Source organism: Eschscholzia californica, unplaced genomic scaffold (assembly GCF_041429995.1).
Source record: "Eschscholzia californica isolate CP2 unplaced genomic scaffold, dmEscCali1.0.p SCAF_5, whole genome shotgun sequence".
Taxonomy (NCBI): Eukaryota; Viridiplantae; Streptophyta; class Magnoliopsida; order Ranunculales; family Papaveraceae; genus Eschscholzia; species Eschscholzia californica.
Window position 1 is genome coordinate 50,654,727 of NW_028238472.1, and position 19,736 is coordinate 50,674,462.

Below are 19,736 nucleotides of genomic sequence, written 5' to 3' on the forward strand. Positions count from 1 at the left end.
ACTTTCGACCCCATCTCTCTATTTTTCTCTCTCTATGATTTAGTAAATCGATCCTAAATATAGAGAAAATAATGGTGGAGGTGGAATTTATGATTTTTTTTGTGAGTTAGGTCGTCGGCAGAGTCAACATGCCAACAACTCTTTCCAGCAACAACCCTTTCAACTTAGATTTTTTTCGGACATCAGATCTGGGTGCTAAGAGGATGTTCGGTCAATGCTCATTATTTTGAGTCAAACTAACCTATCCGCTTGTTAAGAGCCATTCAGTTGGGTGCCAATAGCACTACCCTCTTGATTTTTTTCAAACCCCCACCCTGCTACTTCTCTTCATAACGGCAAAAGGGTCGTTGGAAAGATAACTAGTGGTGGTGGTTAGAGATGGTGGCGGCAGTACCGTTCAACCAGTGATGGTATTTCGTGGGGAGGAAAGAAAGAAGAATAACTATTTTTTTTCTTTTGAAAGGTCGTCTACAATGATAGTCTTCCGACGAACCTTACCGTCGTAAAGAGAAGAATTGGTTATCTCATCCAAAAAATGTTGGATCTACGAAACCAAAATGTTTTACCTAAAACATAGACCGAGTGTGATCCAAACAATTTGGGAGAAATTATAAACCATAAAAGTAATAAATAAAAATGAGGTGTAAATTTGGTGTATAATTCTACTAATATTTTGTGTTTTTGTGCATCACCAAGGCCTTATAAAATTACCCATATTGGTCGTTGAAAAACTCTTCAATTTGGAATTCACAATATGAGAATATTACATATACTTGATAAAATATATAAGCTAGAACTTTTATTAGTAACATTCATCACTTATATGAAGCACTTTCTTCAATACATTCATAAGTAAATTATAAGCACTTAATTGAGGTAGATGACCTTGTGTTTTTAGTATCTCAACTCTAGTAGTTTTGTTACCTCCAAGTCTTTTTTGCATATAAAATGCAACAAATTTTGGAACAACAAAGTCTTGTTGAGATTGAATTATAGTACAAGGAATTTTAGTATTTCTTACTTTTTTTAACACACATCGAAGATCGCTTAAAAACACTTTTTTGGCAACATCATGTGCAATTTTAAGGTTCATTCTCTCTAAACTACAATTGAATTCTTTTACTGCATTTGTATCATTGATTTCTCCTATAGCTTTTGGTGCAAAGTTGTTTGCCCAATTTGAGAAGTTATGTTTCATTTCATAGAGAAGGGACTTAATATTTGATCTCTCAAATCCCCCATTATATCTTGCATCGTTTAGGTACCTACCATGAAAAAAGAAAATCATATTATGTATCATGGACTAGAGCAAGAAAGTACAAGTAACAATGAGAATTATAATAATACAAAAAAAATATATTGGGACCTATGAATCGGGGCTGAAATTCGACATTGTTTTACTTGTCGGTCCTGGTGATTTAAATGTATTGTCGAGATATGCACGAAAGTTAATGAACGATCAGATCGAACTTCATAAATTTTATTTAAGATTTATCAGGTCCCGGTAACATTCAACACTACCAATATCATACAAACAAAATTTATAAAATATGTATCCACTAAATAGACAGGTCCAGTCTTACTGTTTCGAAATTAATAAAATGAAAATGGAAAAGAAGTTAGAAGACCTACTACCTTGGAGAACCTCCCAATAGAATGAGATGTGTAAAGAGGTCTGGCCTTTGAGTTGCTGCAATGAGCCCAATCATGGCAGACATAGAATGACCTAAATAAATAGTTTTATTGACTTTCAATTGGTCAAGAACATTGACTAAGTCTTCTGAATATCCATCAAAACTTGAGTACTTGTTTGGATCATACAAAGATGGTTTCACATTAGGTGAGAAAACCATATCAAAGATAACCACTTTGAAATAACAAGCTAGGAAAGGTAATATGAAGTGCCAAACAGTCTGGTCTGCTCCAAATCCATGAGATAGAACTAGGGTTTCACTACCATTTCCATAAACCCTAACATTCAAAGAATCAATAATATTATTACCTCCATACCCATTCATTCCTACTTCCATCTGCAACCAAATAAGTTTCAAATGACTTCAAAGGAACAAAGGTATCTATTTATATTAAAAAGACTCCTTAAATTTATTGTCTTATTGAACGTCTATCTACTTCATTAAATACACCTCATCTACACTCCCAAATTTGTTATCTCATCCTTTTTATATTTCTGTTAGCAAAAGAGGATGATGATCATTAAAAAAGTAAATACAGTTAGAGTAACTGAAAAATATATACGTTTATTAACTTTTCGATTACTCCATCACGGAGTAAACGATCTCAAGAATGACGTTTTTGTGCAATGAACGATGTTTTTTTGTGCAACAAATGGTTGTTATAGATATTTCATTTTGTGTGATACACTTGGCTTTCTTCTTCTTGCGAAAAAAAAAAGAAACTAGTTTAATTTTCTCGTGTCATTTTAAAAGATGAGTTCATCCATCTTGGTAAAATGAATTTTTTATTGGAGTTGCGTGCTCTAATGATACATTTTTTTTTATTTGTTTGTAAATGTCTGCATACTTTAAGGGACATGATTTCGTGTCTCGAACCCTTGACCTATAGCACCAACTTGATAACCATTCCAACCAAAAGTTGTTGACTCTCTAGTAATACATTACTAAGTACTCGTCTTACAACTTGTGAATTCAGATTTTTCGTGATCACGTAAACACACGATAACGATTTGCACTTAATATGTATAACGTGAAATGTACACTTAGATGATCACTATCAAGTAATTAAATAAGTTGGATGATCTGATAAATAGAGTATAGAGATAGATCTTAATATAGAAAAACAATACTACACAAAGGTTTTAAGTTGATTACTGAATTGTATTTATCATGGTTAATGGTTCAGTCATAATTTCAGGCTAAAGATTTGGGGGATAATGGGAATAGCTTCTTTGAGACTGATATCCCTACCCCATTCTTCAAGATTTGCCTTTTGGGATTTAATGTAGAGAGAGATATCATAAATAGAAGCCAACTGATTTTCGCCGGCCTCTTAATGGAAATGAAGGCCAGCTTCTTTTTGACTTGAATGTTTGATGGTACCATATACTTGTGGAGAAGATCTAAAGGCGCCCATATTGTTACTGTCAGAGGAAAGAAATTCAATCAAATGTGACGTCGTAAAAAATCATCTGATTATTATATCGTGTTATAAGTAGTTTGTTAAGTAATCCCACATTTGTTGTGAAAGGGGCAGTGGGTGCGTTAATATGTGCAGGAGAGTGTTGGGTGGTCTTGGGCCTCTCTCACCCCAAAAGCTAGCTCAAGAGGTAAGACTTCTCCCACACTCATTAACACACCTACTGCCTCTTCCACAACCAATGTAGGATTAACCTAACAATCTTCCCCTCACGCATTTGCTCTTAACTTCAATAGTTATTGATACGAGACTTGTTATTACTCGGACTCTGATACCAGTGTTGGGTGGTCTTGGGTCTCTCTTACCCAAAAAACTAGCTCAAAGATAAGGTTTCTCCCACACTTAACGCACCCGCTGCCCCTTCCATAACCAATGTGGGATTAACTTAACATAGTTGTATATGTTTATCAGTGTATTGTGATTCAAAATGCCAATTCGAATGATGGTTTATTAGTGTACTAGGGATAACCCGTGCCCTAAGGGCACGGGATGTTTGCTCAATATTAATCATGTGATTATTCATTTAAACTTCGAATTCAAAATAGTGTAGCATCCCAATGAAAACTCTATTTACATAAATTAGAAAAATAATAACCAATGAATGACATTGAAATTTAAAAAGCTCAAGACTAAAAAACAACCGTAAATACTACCAATTTGGTATCACGACACCATACGACAACTTATCAAACCGCATCTCAAGATTTGGTCCATCCCCCTCTCAATGGTTCCCCTAACTGTAGTACAACTTATGATGAATGTCTCCACCAAAGATAGCTCCAATGATCAAACCTACAATTAGAAAACAATATATAAAAATGAATTCAACCACAGAAAGCAAAAAAGATAAACCAATTGATACAAAAGAAAAAAATCCAAAAAACTAAACTGACCTACATAAGTTTCTGCATAAGCTCTAACTGAGAAGTAGTCTTCATCTTGCTTCTCGACCATCACTACTACCTTCAAGGAGATTTTCTTTTCTGACATATATTCCATTGTAAAGATGGATCAACCAGACGAAAGGGTAAAAACGAACACGTAATCAGATTTAACCCGGAGTCCTAAAATCAAAATCATATCTGTGAAAAAATAAAAAAAGTTGAAAGTTAATTCTCCTTTAGAATTCCTTGAGCCTCCTCTAAATTGGAAGACTTCCAAACTACCTTTAGCATCAGACAAAATGGGATCAAAAGTTGGATGTTGGAGGCAGTTGCCACTTATGTACAAGTACCACTTATGTACAAGTATCACCATTACCATATGAATTTGCAATAGGAGGGTAACACATACCTTTAGTGGTAAACTGATAATAGAAGTATATCATTGCTATATCTTAAATGGGATATAGTTTCTAGAGGATAACTAAGGAAGATATATTAGTTGCATACGAAAACACAAGGTAAACGCTCATTGTTTCAAAGTCCAACTTCTGATCAAAAGTTCAACAAATAAAAGCAATAAAATGAAAATGCAAGTACAAATTATGACTCCATCCTAAGATTTTGCAGGTGCAAGTAGCAAAGGAAGTACCTAGATAGGCGTTCCTTTAACTGGGCATGCCTTTTGAGAACAGCTGACACTGTCACAAACCAAACAACTTCAAGTATCAACTCTATCACTTATACATTAGATAATTAGACAATAAATAATAAGCAGTTGAGCACAACTCTAGACAGGAGAATGGGCCAACATACGTCTAACCCTTGTTGTCTCCAAACGCGTATCTTCTGTAAAGTTCTATAGCAAAATAAAACACATGTTCATTCCTAACTTTGTTATGCTTTTCTAGGTAAAAATGAATGAAACTATACATGAAAATAAAAAGGAAGAGAGATAAGCTTAACTTGTAAGGGAAAAACTAAGAGCTAGCATGATACTCTCAATCTATTGATACATTTTATTTTGAAAACTTTGAATGAATATATTAATAAAAGAATATGTACAAAGTACATAGGTTAGGTAATGGAATCTATTGATACATATCAAACTGCAGAGCTCAATCAAACTCATCCTACCCATCAACTTATATAAACTGAACCAAATATCAAGTACAAGTAGTTCAGTATATAACAATATGTTGGTATCTATTATTGTCAACAAATGAAAACAAGTTTTAGTTCTTGACCTCTTTCACTTACCACGAAAGAAGTTTGTTTTGCCGGCTCCATAGTCACCAACTACAAAATCAGAAAAAAGCACAAATACTATTTAAGAAATGAGAAAGAGAAATAACCCAAAAAACATTAACGCTTGCAAATTGCACATCAAAGTTAACTCTAGATTTTCAACTTGAAAGTGTTTCGTACAAAAGAAAATAATACAAACTTATTATTAACACAAAGAAATTACCAACCAGACTATTCTTCAAATTGAACGCTCCGAGAATGACTTATCCTCTGCAAATCTTAAACCCTTCAATAATAGCCCAATTCACATAAAATGAAAATATTTAAGTAAACTATGAACTAAAAAACAAACCAATAATTTCATATAAAGTTTCTTCCTACATGCTTTATATTCATCATCTCTTCAAACTTGAACGTTAATACATCCAATCAACCCCAACAAAAAGATTTCGATTGACCACACTATAAAGATATATTTTTCGTTGCTAAGAAAACTTAATTGATTTTTATTTTCACATTGACATTAATTCAAACACTTCCCAAACAACACTTAGAGAAACCACGAAGAAACTTAAAACATAAGACATGTAATCAAACACTTTTTAAGAATTTTTTTTCAACAAACACAGTTGGACCCAAAAAATAAATCCAACTCTTTAACTTAACAGACATAGAAATTTGATAAAAAAAAAGAAAAAAAAGTTTAACTAATAAAATTAAGATCAGAGATAGTTGGAAACGACTTACCTTCGAGATACCAATTGAATTGTTCGGGACTAAAAAGTAGCCAAATAAATGCCGAGAAGGGAAGAAGAAGAGTGGTGCAGATGTTTAAAATTATGTGACGGACGCCATTCTTGGGGGACAGCAGGAGACTCCTCGATTTGAAGAGGAAGTTGGAATTTGAGTCAACCACTCATCCATGAGGTAATTTGACAAAAGCAGTTCCCAAGATTCTATTAATATTCTTGGGTACAACAGAAGCCCAACTACTCATCCATGAGGTAATTTGAGTCAACCACCTGATTGGAGCATGTCCGCTTTTAGCTTCAATCTACTCTTAGCGATATTTGGAGTTACAAAAATCTAGCATGTAAAGAGAACAAACAAATTTTTCAGTAACAGGCATTACAAAAACAACATTTGGAGTTCATAACCGATGTTTATCGATTAAAAGCGTATATGATTCAAATTTGAATCAAGCTCTACCAATGATCTGTCATTGAAATCACTACCTTAGCTAATTAATAACGAATTAAAACTTAACAGTATTTGAAAGGAGAAGGTGAGTACGAGCCTGCTTGCATCAAACCGATGGAGTGTGGCAGCAATTCAAAAAGGTTAAGCAAAACATTAAGCTCTTCAAACTTTGTAGTCCTGCAATAAAATAAGGAACAACCAACCAATAGGATATCCATATAAAACACAGTTGCAAAAAGAAACTGCATCTTCTAAACTATGCAGCCAAAACACATGATTCGTTTACGTGTATTGAAGTATGCTACTTAGCACCTTCAAGTCTAAGTTTTTTGTTCAACTTTTCCAATATATTATAACATTGAAATTCGACTTTTCGTGAGCTGGACTCAAAATCTAGGACTCACATGAGAAATTGAAGGAACCACAATTTGTAACAGGATGGATTAATAGTACACATAACGTAGTTCTTGAATGCAACCGATTTGATGAAAATCTAATCAAGTCCATTAGCAAATTTTGATGAAAAAAATGAGACGTAAGTTGATAAAATTAAATTATGAAACTCACCCAGATTTTTTTTTGATGTAGATTCTACCATAACGAATTCGACAATAATAAGGATCTCCAATTTCAGAAATTCCCATTGCGTATTAATAACAAAAACTAAAGCATAAATATACAATAAAACATTCAAAAGGAATATCATAGAGACCTTTTATCAAACAGTTAATGTACAAAAAAGACCATACAATTAGATGATAGATTGCTCTTCTTCTACTTTTACCGTGTAACTAAACAATGGGAGTGAAGGGTAACTCTACAAATGAGTGAAAATGAAATACAATTGGACTATCTATGTGATTTGAGAAAGATCGAGAGAATAATAAACCAAAATTCAAATAGAAGAAATCATACCTGAAAGATGGGTGTAGTGAAGGGTTCCATGCCTGCACAAATTCAATTCACATCAAAACTACGACTCCAAAAAATTGATCGAAACCTCAATTCCAAAAGTATACGAAACCCAAATTGAAATAGAAAAAATCATACCTGAAAGATGGGTGTAGTCGATTAGGGTTCTTGAATACAGGGTACTGACGATGAAGGTAGTGAGGGAGATGACGCTATTGTAGATTGAAGAAGGAGATTACGGCCATCTATTCATATAATGGTTTGCTGCTTCATATAATCAATTGCTGCCATCAATTGGGTAACGTTGTTGTAGATTGAAGAAGGAGATTGCTGCCATCAATTGAGTAACGTCCCAAGAGAGTGGGAACGAAGATTTGGGTTAGTGATAACGCACGAAGATAAGAAGGCTGACTTAATTTGTGATATCAGACAAGGGGGTTTTATTTACCTTTTTCATGGGTGGGGTGAATAAATTCGTTGTTTTTAGGGTAGGTAATAGATCAAAGGGTAAAGATTATATCAAAAACTCAACGAATGGCTTGATTTGTCTTTCGGTTTGTCCCAGTCAGCACAAAACATTGTGTTTTATTATATAGATTGTGATTCAAAAATCGAGTGAAGGTTATTAAATCTTGGCTTTACCATTTGGTCATCTGTTTAGATCATTTTACTATCGCTTATAAGAACATGATTCCTAAAAAAACATAATTTCGGGTTATAGACCCCCAACTATTTATTGTTATTTGGCTCTCGCTTTCACAATATGACTAGGTAAACTCTGCGTCTTTTATTCTTTCTTGTTAAATGTAATGAAGTGGTGTGTGTCAATAGCTCGTGCGACCTATAAAATTACTCTGCTTTATATTAACAATTTCAACTCAAAATCATGTTCCTTTTCACCATATTCGCCCGCCAGAACCACTATCATCTTTATTTTCTCTTTTATCGATCACTACCACCACCATCATAACTATTTTGTTTTATATTTATCCTCTATTTTGTGGATGGAGGCTGCCATGCGGGATGGTGCAGGGGTGCCCCATCTGTCCATGTTAACACATATCCCGTCGATAGTTGTCTATTTTAACACGACGCTTTAGGTAGTTTTCTCGGAGTAGTGTAAATCAAGCTTCGGTCGATCTCTTTCCACCCAATTGATGTGGTACTCGATAAAGATGATCGTGGTAGTCGTTGAAGGTCGTGGACTCGTGGTCAGTGAAACTGGTAAAAACGAATGATCTGGATTGAAATGGTTGAAAGAAAGAGAGGGAATAATTCACGCACCATTTCTAACCACAATGTAACAAAAAACACACGATAAAAACCAAAATCAATCATATCTCTTCGAATAATAAACTAGTCATATTTTTTGAAATGAAAACGAACTCAAATATCGCTAAATAGTTGGATGTCAGGTTCCTCAAATCACAAAATGATTACATTAAAATTAAGTAGTGAGTCAATGTCCAACTACATACTAATTAAGTAGATAGTCTATGTATAATTACTGTATTAAGAACTTTAGTAGTACTAATAATTAACATTAGAGTGATCTTATAAAGTTAAATCTTCATTTAACATTTTCTTATCTTATTAATAATAATAAGATTAGATTTGGATCTATTAATCCAAAATTCTAAATACCCAGATCCAGATTTCCACTCTCTTCCTCTCTCTCTTCTCTTCAGAAGCTCACTACTTTTCCCCCTTTCTCTCTCTTCTTCCTTAATTGCATTGCTAATTTGAAAGGTCTGTCTAACCCTTATCCCAAACCCTAAAAATTTCTTGTTTCTAGTAAGTATTTTACTTGAATTTGTTAGAAATTTTTAGCTATAGGGGATTTCAAAATTAGGGTTTTTGTCAAAACTCTAATTAGGAATCCATGAAAGAATCAAGTTCTTCAACAGATCCAATAGGTCAAAACCTAGTTAAGTTAATAAGTAATGTTTGTTTCTCTTTCTTTGTGATTTCTGTCCTTATTTTTACTGTAATTGCTGTTACTTATACACCACCTGATCCTTGGTTTGAATCTTCAAAAGCCCTAACTAGGGTTTTCACTGATGTTCAAAATGCTACTTTTAAAACTGACAATTCTGTTGTTAAAACTGGGGAAGATTTAGTTTTATCACCTGTTATTTCACCCACTGCCTATGTAATTACAGAAGTTGAGATTGAGAAATCTGAAAAGAGAATAGTGAATTCTAGCTCAGTATCAAAAGTTTGTGATGAGGATTCAAGTTCTATTAATTGTTCAGATCCACGAGTTTTAATCGCGATTGAGAAGTTCAATCTTAGGGTTTTTAAGTCAATTCTGTTCTTGGATTATCAAACTCCTGTTAGAGGATCTAAACCTAATGAATGTGATGTATCATGGAGATTTAGAAACAAAAAGGAGAAATCATGGCGAAGGTATCGAGATTATCGAAGATTTAGGCTCGCTTTAGACGCGGATTGTAGTTATAAGGTGACGAATGCACTTCGTTGGCATTCGGGTGTAAATGCTAGAAGGTTTATGAATAGGAATATTACTACTAGAAACCACGGGTACTCGTCCTCTAGGGTTTCTCCATCGATCCGTGATGAAGATATCAATGATACGATCCCAATTGTGGGATCTGAATCGGCATTTAGAAAGGGTAGATACTTGTATTATTCTCGTGGAGGAGATTACTGCAAAGGGATGAACCAGTTTCTTTGGAGCTTCTTATGTGGTCTTGGGGAAGCTCAGTATTTGAATCGAACTTTTGTGATGGATTTGAGTATTTGTTTGGCCGGTGCTTATACTCCGAGTAATAAGGATGAAGAAGGAAAGGACTTTCGATATTATTTCGATTTTGAGCATCTAAAAGAGACAGCTTCAATTGTAGAAGAAGGAGAATTCATGAGGGATTGGAAGAAATGGGATAAAACCCGAAAGAGAAAAATCCAAGTTAGGAAGGTTCCGACTTATAAAGTCTCACCGATGCAACTTAAGAAAGATAAAAGTACGATTTTATGGAGGCAATTCGATGGACCTGAGCCAGAGAATTACTGGTACAGGGTATGTGAAGGAAGATCTGCTCGATACGTGCAGAGACCGTGGCATACTTTGTGGAAATCGAAGAGATTAATGAATATCGTTTCGGAGATTAGTGGAAGAATGGATTGGGATTTTGATGCCGTTCATGTTGTTCGAGGAGAGAAAGCGCAGAATAAAGAACTTTGGCCTCATTTAGATAGCGATACGGCTCCAGAAGCAATCCTTAATAAAATTAAAGAAATTATTCATCCATGGAGGAATCTATATATTGCAACAAACGAACCATTCTATAATTACTTCGATAGGTTGAGATCGAATTACAAGGTTCATTTGCTTGATGATTATAAAGAGTTATGGGGAAACACAAGTGAGTGGTATAACGAGACGATGCTTCTAAATGATGGTCATCCTGTTGAATTTGATGGGTATATGAGAGTTGCAGTAGATACTGAAGTTCTTTACAGGGCAAAAACTCGTGTCGAGACTTTCTATAATTTGACAAAGGATTGCAAAGATGGCGTTAACACGTGCTAATAGTGATTAGTTCGACGAGAATCTTGGAAAGGTATGTCCACCGTTTACGAATCTATCATTTGATTAGTATCTTCTACTCAAATTGCTTATTTTACCTTCTTGATTCACTTCGAATTGAAAATTGTTATAGTTCCTGTCAGGCTATTCGTTATTGTAAGTTTTTTTTACGTTTGTTGTATCAATATTTAGTTTTCTATTGCTCGGTTCTGATATATCGCCTTGTTGTTTTAGCTTCTTGATTCATTGTTAGAGTGGAAATACAAGAAATCTTTCCGGCTATTCAAGTTCGAAAAGTTTGTCTATAACTGTTGTGTTGATGGATTTCTCATTCATGATACTAGGTTACCGTTTTCTGTCTCTGCAATTTCATGGGCTGGCTTGCTTTCGAGTTCTGTCATATATATATATATATATATTTGGATACTTCAATGAATGAACTCTCTGTTCTCTTATTTTCCGAATCAATGTTACCTGAAATGCAGATAGCTCTGGTAAATGGTACACGCGGCACGTCCGATTATCAGTACGCGATACATTACCATGCGAGTATCGATTAAGCTAGGAGGATGCCTATTTGGTACATTATTTTCGGTTGAAGTACATTTTTGGACTATTTTCGTAGACAATATATATTCTTTGTGACACGTATAATGCTTTCAGCTAGTTAGCTGATCGACTAGTTGAGCAATATAGATTTCCAGAAAATGATGAAATCTTCGGTATTTCAAATTTAGAGTATTTATGGCGAACTCGTAAAAAAGTGATACTGGGAATTGGGTACGAGGTATGCAGACAAATTGGTGTCTTGCCGTGCACTTTAAGTTACTCTCTCTCTCTCTCTCTCTCTCTCTAAAGACAAAGACAGACAGAGATGTTTCAACTTTCAACTTGTAATCATAGAGGTGCTTTTTTATGTTTATGTTTGAAGCAAAACATAGTGGCCTAAAGCCCTAAACTATCATGCGTTTTAGGATTTTGGAGATGATTATTGTTTGTGATCATAAAAAAAGGGTTTAAAGATGATAATTTGGGATTCACTATTTCGCCACGCTTAAAGATTAACTGTCCACATTATTAGCTTTTATAAATATGGTGGCAAACGTGGATGACCATGAAAATACATTGTCTTTTAACGAAAGAAAACCTAACGCTATAAGTAACACTTTGCTGATGTCTGATAGAGGGTGTGGCGAACAATGCAGCTAACAAATCCAGATCGATGTAAGTAGGCATGCACAATTTAGAGGAAAGTATGCTGACTTTCTTACTCCGAATTCTATGCAGCCAAGTAATGCGTATGAGAAAGGATAATTTTTGTGTTTGGTTAGTTTCTTACCTAAACTGCAAAAAATAAGAAAACACGTAACCATGCAATTTAAGTTAGAACTTTGGACCTAAACGTAAAATATCCTAAATCTGAAGTATCTAAAATATTTTTGGAGGGTCGGGGACTTAACAGAAAGTAGGGTTGGCAATGATCGATAGCCTATCACTTTTGGGCCATCTCACCGGATGACCGATTTGATTTTAGTAGTTTCAAAATATTGAAAGTCAAAATCAAACTACGATATAATCTGTTCAACAAAAAAAAAAAGTGTGATATAATCCCACTCAATATATTTTTATATTTTTAAAGTCGAAATCAAACTAAATTAATGAAAGCAATTCGTATACGATTTAGTCTAGAGTACTCTAGACAGGGTTTGGTTTTGATCGATCTGGTTTGGTTAAGTCAGTCGGACCATTTTCCATCACCCTGAGTCCCTCAAAAGTGTGCCTTCTAGCCATCTCGGTCTCTTCAAGCCCATAATTTAACACACAGAAGAGAGAGAGAGAGAGAGAGTTGTAGAGAGAGAAAGAGACATGGCTGCTCGGAAGCGAGGTCCAACATCAAACTCATCTCACAAGGAACAAGTAATTACTACTACTACTACTTCACCAATCTCAATTGCTGATGAAAACCCTAAAATCAAACCATCAAAACTACCCCAAATCACATCAATTTCAATCATTTTCTTTGCCCTATTCTTCTACCTCTTATTTTACCACTACAATATCGAACTAGATTTGAAAAGATCGATCCTCATTAACTTGGCTCTTAGCTCATTTGGTTTCTTCATAACCCTAGCTTTAATTCCTGTTGCTTCTCGATATGTACTCAGACGTAATATGTTTGGATTTGATATTAACAAGAAGGGAACCCCTCAAGGTTCAATCAAAGTGTGAGTTTTTCTTCTATATGTTTTAATTTCTCATTTTTAGGTTTACCCTTTCTATTGATCTGCAATTTTGTCCTAAATTTAGTGGCTTTTTCATGCATTATGAATGATCTGTTGAATTCTTTGATACCCATATCACAAATCAGCCAAAATTGGCTTCAAAATTGTTTTTTTTAGAAGGGGGTTTCTTTTAATGAATAATTTTGAAGAGAAATTGAAATGGAAACTACAAACAAAACTTGAATTGTAGATAGATAGTTAGATACCCTTTGCTTCTTGAAGTGAGAGTAATTCTAGTTTTCTTTTTGAATTTTTGAATGAATATACGTATTTGTAGCTGTTGTGTTATGAATTAAACCATATAAACAAGTTCTCGAACATTATTAGACTTACTATATAACATTATCAATTGCGGCATTACAGAGAAAAACTTAAACTCGGGCACCCTTTGATATTTAAGCATCGTACAAATTTGGGATTATTATTAGCAGCCATGAATGTGATGTGATGTTGTTACTGTGACCTAAAGCATGTTGGTATAACTAATGAGTTGCAAACTGAAGAATTTAGGATAATATGCAGTTTCTCTTATAAAATCAAACCCAGGCTTCGAACTTATGGGACTATTTCATGGGGTCGCTCAAAACTCAATGGTGCAGACCAAACACCATTGTAAACGTGTTCGAACAGTGGGATGGAATCAGGAAACCGTGCACCAAAGAGGAAATCTGGGATCTAGTGCCGGTCGCAATAGTGTGGAACCTTTGGAAGGATCGGAACGATAAACTTTTTAAGGAATCAAATTCCTTTTCGACGGTAGATGTGGAAGATGTAAAAGGAACAATTCACTACTGGATTAGTGGTTCACAAAATTTAAATTTTCTACTTTTTTAGATGTTGTTAGGAATTGGGAGGCCTGGGTTATGTAATTATAGCATAACTCGAGCAACCCTCTTCCTCTCGTCGTTTCCCCTGTATAGTTCTCTTTCTTCAATTCAATCTAGTTTTCAAAAAAAAAAAAATTAGAACCAAAGAAGTAACGGAGTAAGCACTCTGCGGACTCTTGCTTATACTTTTTTACTTTCTCAATATATTTGGGAGTTAAGACTTTATCACTCTGATATGAGGAAGTTGAGAAAATCAATCGGGATACTCGAAATCTGAAATGGTTAGTATTGTTACAATTGGGCTATATGACAAGATTATATAGTGATCCTTCACCTTCTCTCTTTTTTTGCAGGCCTGAATCACTGGGCATTGTGATTGGAATTGTTTTCTTGGTTGTGGCAATACTTTTCCAGTATTTCAACTTCACAGCAGACTCAATTGTATGTATACTAATATATAATGAAAAAACTAACTCTTAAGAATCTTCTGCCCTATGCGAACAATTTCTCATGGTTTAATTCTATTATCGAGTTCAACTAAAAAAAATTGCTACCAGAATTAGTTGAAGATAGTTTCGTGAATATGTTTTTAACTTTCTCCACCTATAGAAATTTTGGCCTTATAGCTCAGATGAAATTTTCTTTGTTAAACAATGCAGAAAATGCAATTATTCTTACCTGGACTGAATTTTCTGTTTGTTATTTTTTTCACTAAAGCAAAAAATAGTAGTTGTGAAACATGCACCTTAGTTCGATGGGGTCTCCGCATCTTGTAGCATAACTAATATTACTTAAGGAAAACTTGTCCAGTTGAAGCTATTAGTTCGAGTTGGCTATTCATGGTGGAACTAAGTATTGTGGGTCTTGTGCTATTGTTTAGCAGCGGTAGATGTTTGTTAGCAGCGGACTTGTGCAGTGTCAATCAGTTCGAGTTGGCTTTTAATTTTGCGTTCTTATAGTTTTTTTTCCTGTCTTGCTTCAATCACATCGATTTGTATCAGACTCTCTGTACTTTTTACATGGTCATTTGGTTGGCTACCGGAATACAATTATCAATAATATTTGCCTTGATTCTTGAGTATTTTGATTGTTTCAGTGGCTTGTGGAATATAATGCCGCATTGGCGTGCATCTGCTTCATGATTCTTCTTGGATTTGTTGACGATGTCCTTGATATCCCATGGAGAATGTAAATTCTCTCATCTTCCTTGATATTTTATTGTTACAGGATATTTGTTCTTGAACCGGAAATGCTTATGCACTCTTTATGTGTAATTGTTAAGAACAGGAAACTACTATTGCCTTCATTTGCAGCGCTTCCCCTTTTGATGGCCTATGCTGGACATACAACTATCCTTATACCAAAGCCTCTCATTCCATATGTGGGGATAGACATTCTGGATCTTGGTAAGTAGTGAACTCGTAGATGCTGGTGATCTGTTCTCTCCCTCTCTCTGATAGAGAAAGAGAGATAGAGAGAGAGAGGAGAGGACGGGAGTCGACCATGACCCGCATGCTTGTCTGAGTTGACATCATCAACACAGTTGATTAGTTAACTCATCCCAAGAAAAAGTTTAATATATTAACATAGATTGATTTGTTTAATCAGGTGAATTAACACATTTTTCTAAGACAGGGACTTCGAGTAGTTTGAGAATTCATGTGTGGCTGCTGTGATTCACATTTAACCAAGTAAAAGTGCTAGATCTCTTTAAATTGTTTATACGATTGACGAATCGTGTTGCCTTTTCTGTACAACAGGATGGATATATAAACTCTACATGGGCCTTTTAGCTGTATTTTGCACAAACTCCATCAACATTCATGCCGGTATAAATGGCCTTGAAGTTGGGCAAACAGTTGTTATTGCAGCAGCGGTAAGAAGAATCTCAGACAGAATGAGTCTGGCTTCAGAATGGACGATGTGTTGCTAAAATTCCTATCTGTGGTTGCAGATTTTGATACATAATGTGATGCAAATTGGAGCATCAACAGACCCCGAGTATAAACAGGCTCATGCTTTCTCTATTTACCTTGTCCAGCCCCTTCTCACAACTTCATTGGCTTTACTTTGTTTCAATTGGTATATTTGACATCTCTCCCTTTACATTTTTTAAATATTAGCACTAGAGGTCTAGAAACATGTAAAATGAATCATTGTTTTCTTTCTTATCTTTTGCGTGGAAACTCTAGGTACCCCTCTTCAGTTTTTGTTGGTGATACCTACACATACTTCGCTGGAATGGCCATGGCAGTAGTTGGCATACTAGGCCACTTCAGGTAGATTTTCCTCTCTTCCATTTCCAGATTGTGACTTTCTACTGTTTCAATTCTATCAAATTACTCAACCTAATTTTCGAGATGTTTGAGCGGGTGTTCATCTGCGCTTCTCCATTCTTATGTTTGAGGCCTTCTTAACTATGCAAGTCAGGAATAAAAAAAATAATAATTCTTGTATTTGCTACCCTTTAGTGTATGAATTGTACATCTCCGTTCAAAGGTTTGGTGCTGCTGATTTGCTTAGGTTTTATTCATATTTTTGCATTTTCTTCAAGTTCAACTTTCTTATATGAAGTCCCAAGATAAAGTTGCATTTCTACCTTCATTTTTCTTCTCCGTTTCCTTTCTTCATGGTTATTTTCGGTCTCTTTCTCCTTGTGTTTCCTAGGTTGAGCCAGTCCTCCGACTATTAGTTTTCCCCCTTTAATCTGCTTTTGCGGCCCATTTCAATACAAGATAGAATTTTGTTTGTCAAGAAGAACAATTTATGTTGATGAGAAATCTAAACTCTTCACTACGTTGGGTTTGTAAGGTTTCTGTTGAGTGCTTGCTCACAACTCTGGTAATTTCAGCCAGACCCTTGTGTGTTGTGTAGGTGTAGGTCAAAATAGTTCTATATCCATACGCTTTGTGCATTATATCTGCTTGCTTCTTCTGAAATCTGCTTACATAATATATGGTTCCTTATCTGTATTTTTGGTATTTGCTTTGCAGTGAGACACTCCTGATCTTTTTCCTGCCCCAGGTTCTGAACTTCCTCGCCTCGTGCCCTCAGGTTCGCTCGAACAATTCTTTTCTTATGCTAAACTTGATTCCTTTGTGTCTTGGATATCTGGAGTATCTAATTTGCATGTCTATCGATTCTCAGCTTTTTGGTTTTGTCAAATGCCCCCGACATCGTTTGCCGAGGTAGCTCTCTATAAATACCTCTTAACATTAATGTTCAGAAAAGTAGGGATCAAACTTGTTTTAAGATTTCGACTAAGAAGATTTGTTATATCCGTCTTGGTTTATCCAGGTTTGATCCCGAGACAGGACTTCTCACAGGGACAAATGACGGGACACTTGTTAATATCTTCTTAAGATGGTTTGGCAAGTGCACTGAGAAGCAACTTTGCATTAGGCTTCTTGCTTTCCAGGTTTGTTTACTCAATATCTCGACTACTACATCTAGTATTCTGTGAATCCTTGCGAACATTCAAAAACATATAAATAATTTGTAGCTGGTCAACATGAATTTCACAAAATATGGTGTGAAACTCTAAGTGGTTGTGGCACTTCCCAACTATGAATTTATTCACATAGGATACACCATTAAGGCGTAACCCGAGACAAATATATGCGTAATCAACAAATACAAAGTGAATCCCTCTTACGTATTTTTTCTTAAATTCTCGTTTTAATGCTTGTTCCATACTACATTCGTAGCTTCATTTACTTCCAACACCCACAATAGAAACTAAATAACATGTTGAAACAGGCGCTTTGCTGCCTCTTCTGTTTCGGTTTGAGGCATTTCCTTGCTGGTTGGTACAAGTAAATCTTCCGAATAAACATGAATTGTTGTTTGCCTCATTGACAAGCCGCGGGGGGTTTGATCTTCATCAACTAGGTAAAACGGTTACTCTCTTTTAATCTCCACTTATTTATCGGCTTGCTGTTTTCCGGATCTCCAAAGATATGTAGCCCGCAAAAACCTACATATTCCTTCGCCATATTGTAGAAACAGTTTTTCTTGCTGCATTATATTGAGTGGAGAAATTAAGAATTACAGTGTTAGGGATCCTTTCCAGGCAGGGAGTTTTGGGGACTTCACATTTTTAATAAATTTGAGCTATGAAATTGAGGAATATATTTTTGTATGATTGTTTTCATCTAACTGCAATTTTATACTCATTAAAGATTAAAGACATTATGCTTGCAGAAATTATTGTTTATTTGTTAGATTTGCGGAGATGATTTTTGTACATACAACCCTCTCACATAAGCGAGCTGACCGTGGGTTTGTGTTAGACACGATCGGACGTGCTATGACCATCTTGGGACAACCCATGGCAGGCTGTCCCTTGTGCCCCCAAATACTAGCTGTGATAGCCCTCTAACCCGCCACTACACATCCGGTTTATAACTCACCCTCGTCTCTGCAGCTAAAAGAGATGGAACCCAAGTGTGATCACTCGATCCTTGTGTTCTTTGCTTTTCGTATAATTTGACTTCAACTTTTCTTCAACTAAGTGAGAAACTGGAATTGGTGGAAATTGATCCTAGGGCACTTGGACTGAAAATAGCTCCTTACCACCAATTTGATTTTGGACTAAAAATAGCTAATTGTGCGCCAATTTGAGTTGAACTTTTGAAGAGATTCATGTCAGGCAAAAACATGGAGGTCGGCATATTACTCTATCCAATTTGTACATGGAAGTACTTTTTCCACATTTTTAAAAGTAATTTTCTCATGGCAAGCTACTCCCACCTTCAACGGTTCAAGCATTTCAATTTCGTTACCAAATGTAAAAGCTACTTCTGGTGTCTTGTTTTAGGGGTATTGCATTCATTGTAAAAACTTGGAAGTTATAGGACCGATATTGGATTAGGGTGAAAATCTATCATTTATTTATTGTCGTGAAGCAGAAGATCAAGTAGATTGTTCGGGTGTCAAGTAGAAAAACTGCAAAAGTGGAGCTCTGGATCGTTTCTACAGCTTTTACGGGTGTCTCAAGTCGATTGCTTAGGGTGAAAATCCATCGGTCGATTTACGAGAGTATCTCCTTTTAGGGTGTAAGAGTATCTTCAAAATGCAGTTATTAGTATGTGGAAGTGGTGACTACGTGGTGGTGTTGGAGTTTTGGCGTAGGTGGTGGTGATTAGTGGTGTTGGTCAGCAATGGTGGAGCTGCGGAAGTGATGACGATGCTAGAATGGAGGTTGTGTCGTTGGCAACGTTGCAACAGTACCGACAAAATGGTGTTGGTGGAGGTGTGACGGTAGTATAATGGTGGTGCTCACGTGGTGATGAAGTGGAGTGGTGGTAGAGCTGTGACGGAGGCATTGAAGTGGTAGTAGTACTGATTAGGGGTGGGAATTCTACCCGAAAGTCCGATACCCGTCACGTTTACCCGCGCCCGACAATGTCCATGGACGCCCGCGCCCGAAGATGGGTACTACCCGCCCAGCCCGATGATTTTTCGTGGGCGGGCTCGGGTGAAAAGCTCTGCCCGCCACCCCGCCCATACCCGAGCCCGATATGCTCACCCGACGGGTGCCTATAGATGCCAATCACTTTGAGTGTCGATTATACTTCACTATAAAGCCCAAAGTAGATTTAAGGTTTCTCCCAAGATATATAAACAACACATTGAAGCAACCCTAATAGTTTACCACATT

The 19,736-nt window shown here is 35.8% G+C and overlaps 3 protein-coding genes and 1 long non-coding RNA gene across 5 annotated transcripts; 2 read left to right on the forward strand and 2 right to left on the reverse strand.

Annotated features, from left to right (window-relative positions):
* Nucleotides 1-755: 755 nt before the first annotated feature.
* LOC147540275 (strigolactone esterase D14-like) lies at nucleotides 756-2,047 on the reverse strand. Its single transcript, XM_086642479.1, has 2 exons — nucleotides 1,636-2,047; nucleotides 756-1,265 (listed from the first exon to the last, which is right to left on the reverse strand). Exons 1-2 carry the CDS (start codon nucleotides 2,028-2,030, stop codon nucleotides 803-805), a joined length of 858 nt encoding a protein of 285 aa, XP_086498605.1. The 5' UTR covers nucleotides 2,031-2,047; the 3' UTR covers nucleotides 756-802.
* Nucleotides 2,048-3,677: 1,630 nt separating this feature from the next.
* LOC147540276 (uncharacterized) lies at nucleotides 3,678-7,807 on the reverse strand. 2 transcript variants are annotated; one of them, XR_015226368.1, is made up of 9 exons: nucleotides 7,554-7,807; nucleotides 7,419-7,450; nucleotides 6,601-6,680; nucleotides 6,051-6,389; nucleotides 5,531-5,589; nucleotides 5,316-5,354; nucleotides 4,708-4,756; nucleotides 4,068-4,256; nucleotides 3,678-3,966 (listed from the first exon to the last, which is right to left on the reverse strand). It is a non-coding gene; the product is annotated as an uncharacterized LOC147540276 (long non-coding RNA). The 2 variants fall into 2 exon arrangements; XR_015226369.1 differs by having other exon boundaries at nucleotides 6,571-6,680.
* Nucleotides 7,808-8,843: 1,036 nt separating this feature from the next.
* SUB1 (calcium ion binding protein) lies at nucleotides 8,844-11,270 on the forward strand. The gene has a single exon (XM_086639839.1). The coding sequence runs from the start codon at nucleotides 9,298-9,300 to the stop codon at nucleotides 10,966-10,968; it is 1,671 nt and encodes a 556-aa protein (XP_086495965.1). The 5' UTR covers nucleotides 8,844-9,297; the 3' UTR covers nucleotides 10,969-11,270.
* Nucleotides 11,271-12,606: 1,336 nt separating this feature from the next.
* Nucleotides 12,607-18,280, forward strand: LOC147540278 (uncharacterized). Its single transcript, XM_086639840.1, has 11 exons — nucleotides 12,607-13,190; nucleotides 14,428-14,515; nucleotides 15,171-15,262; nucleotides 15,362-15,480; nucleotides 15,835-15,950; nucleotides 16,029-16,156; nucleotides 16,267-16,353; nucleotides 17,068-17,128; nucleotides 17,222-17,262; nucleotides 17,372-17,492; nucleotides 17,834-18,280. Exons 1-11 carry the CDS (start codon nucleotides 12,832-12,834, stop codon nucleotides 17,891-17,893), a joined length of 1,272 nt encoding a protein of 423 aa, XP_086495966.1. The 5' UTR covers nucleotides 12,607-12,831; the 3' UTR covers nucleotides 17,894-18,280.
* The last annotated feature ends 1,456 nt before the right edge of the window (nucleotides 18,281-19,736 follow it).

Coding starts and splice junctions, on each gene's coding strand:
- LOC147540275 (XM_086642479.1), bottom strand. CDS start 2,030: ATGGAAGTAGGAATGAATGGGTATGGAGGTAATAATATTATTGATTCT. Junction 1,266..1,635: donor CTATTGGGAGGTTCTCCAAG/GTAGTAGGTCTT, acceptor TTTTCATGGTAG/GTACCTAAACGATGCAAGAT.
- SUB1 (XM_086639839.1), top strand. CDS start 9,298: ATGAAAGAATCAAGTTCTTCAACAGATCCAATAGGTCAAAACCTAGTT.
- LOC147540278 (XM_086639840.1), top strand. CDS start 12,832: ATGGCTGCTCGGAAGCGAGGTCCAACATCAAACTCATCTCACAAGGAA. Junction 15,481..15,834: donor GATAGACATTCTGGATCTTG/GTAAGTAGTGAA, acceptor TCTGTACAACAG/GATGGATATATAAACTCTAC. Junction 15,951..16,028: donor CAGTTGTTATTGCAGCAGCG/GTAAGAAGAATC, acceptor CTGTGGTTGCAG/ATTTTGATACATAATGTGAT.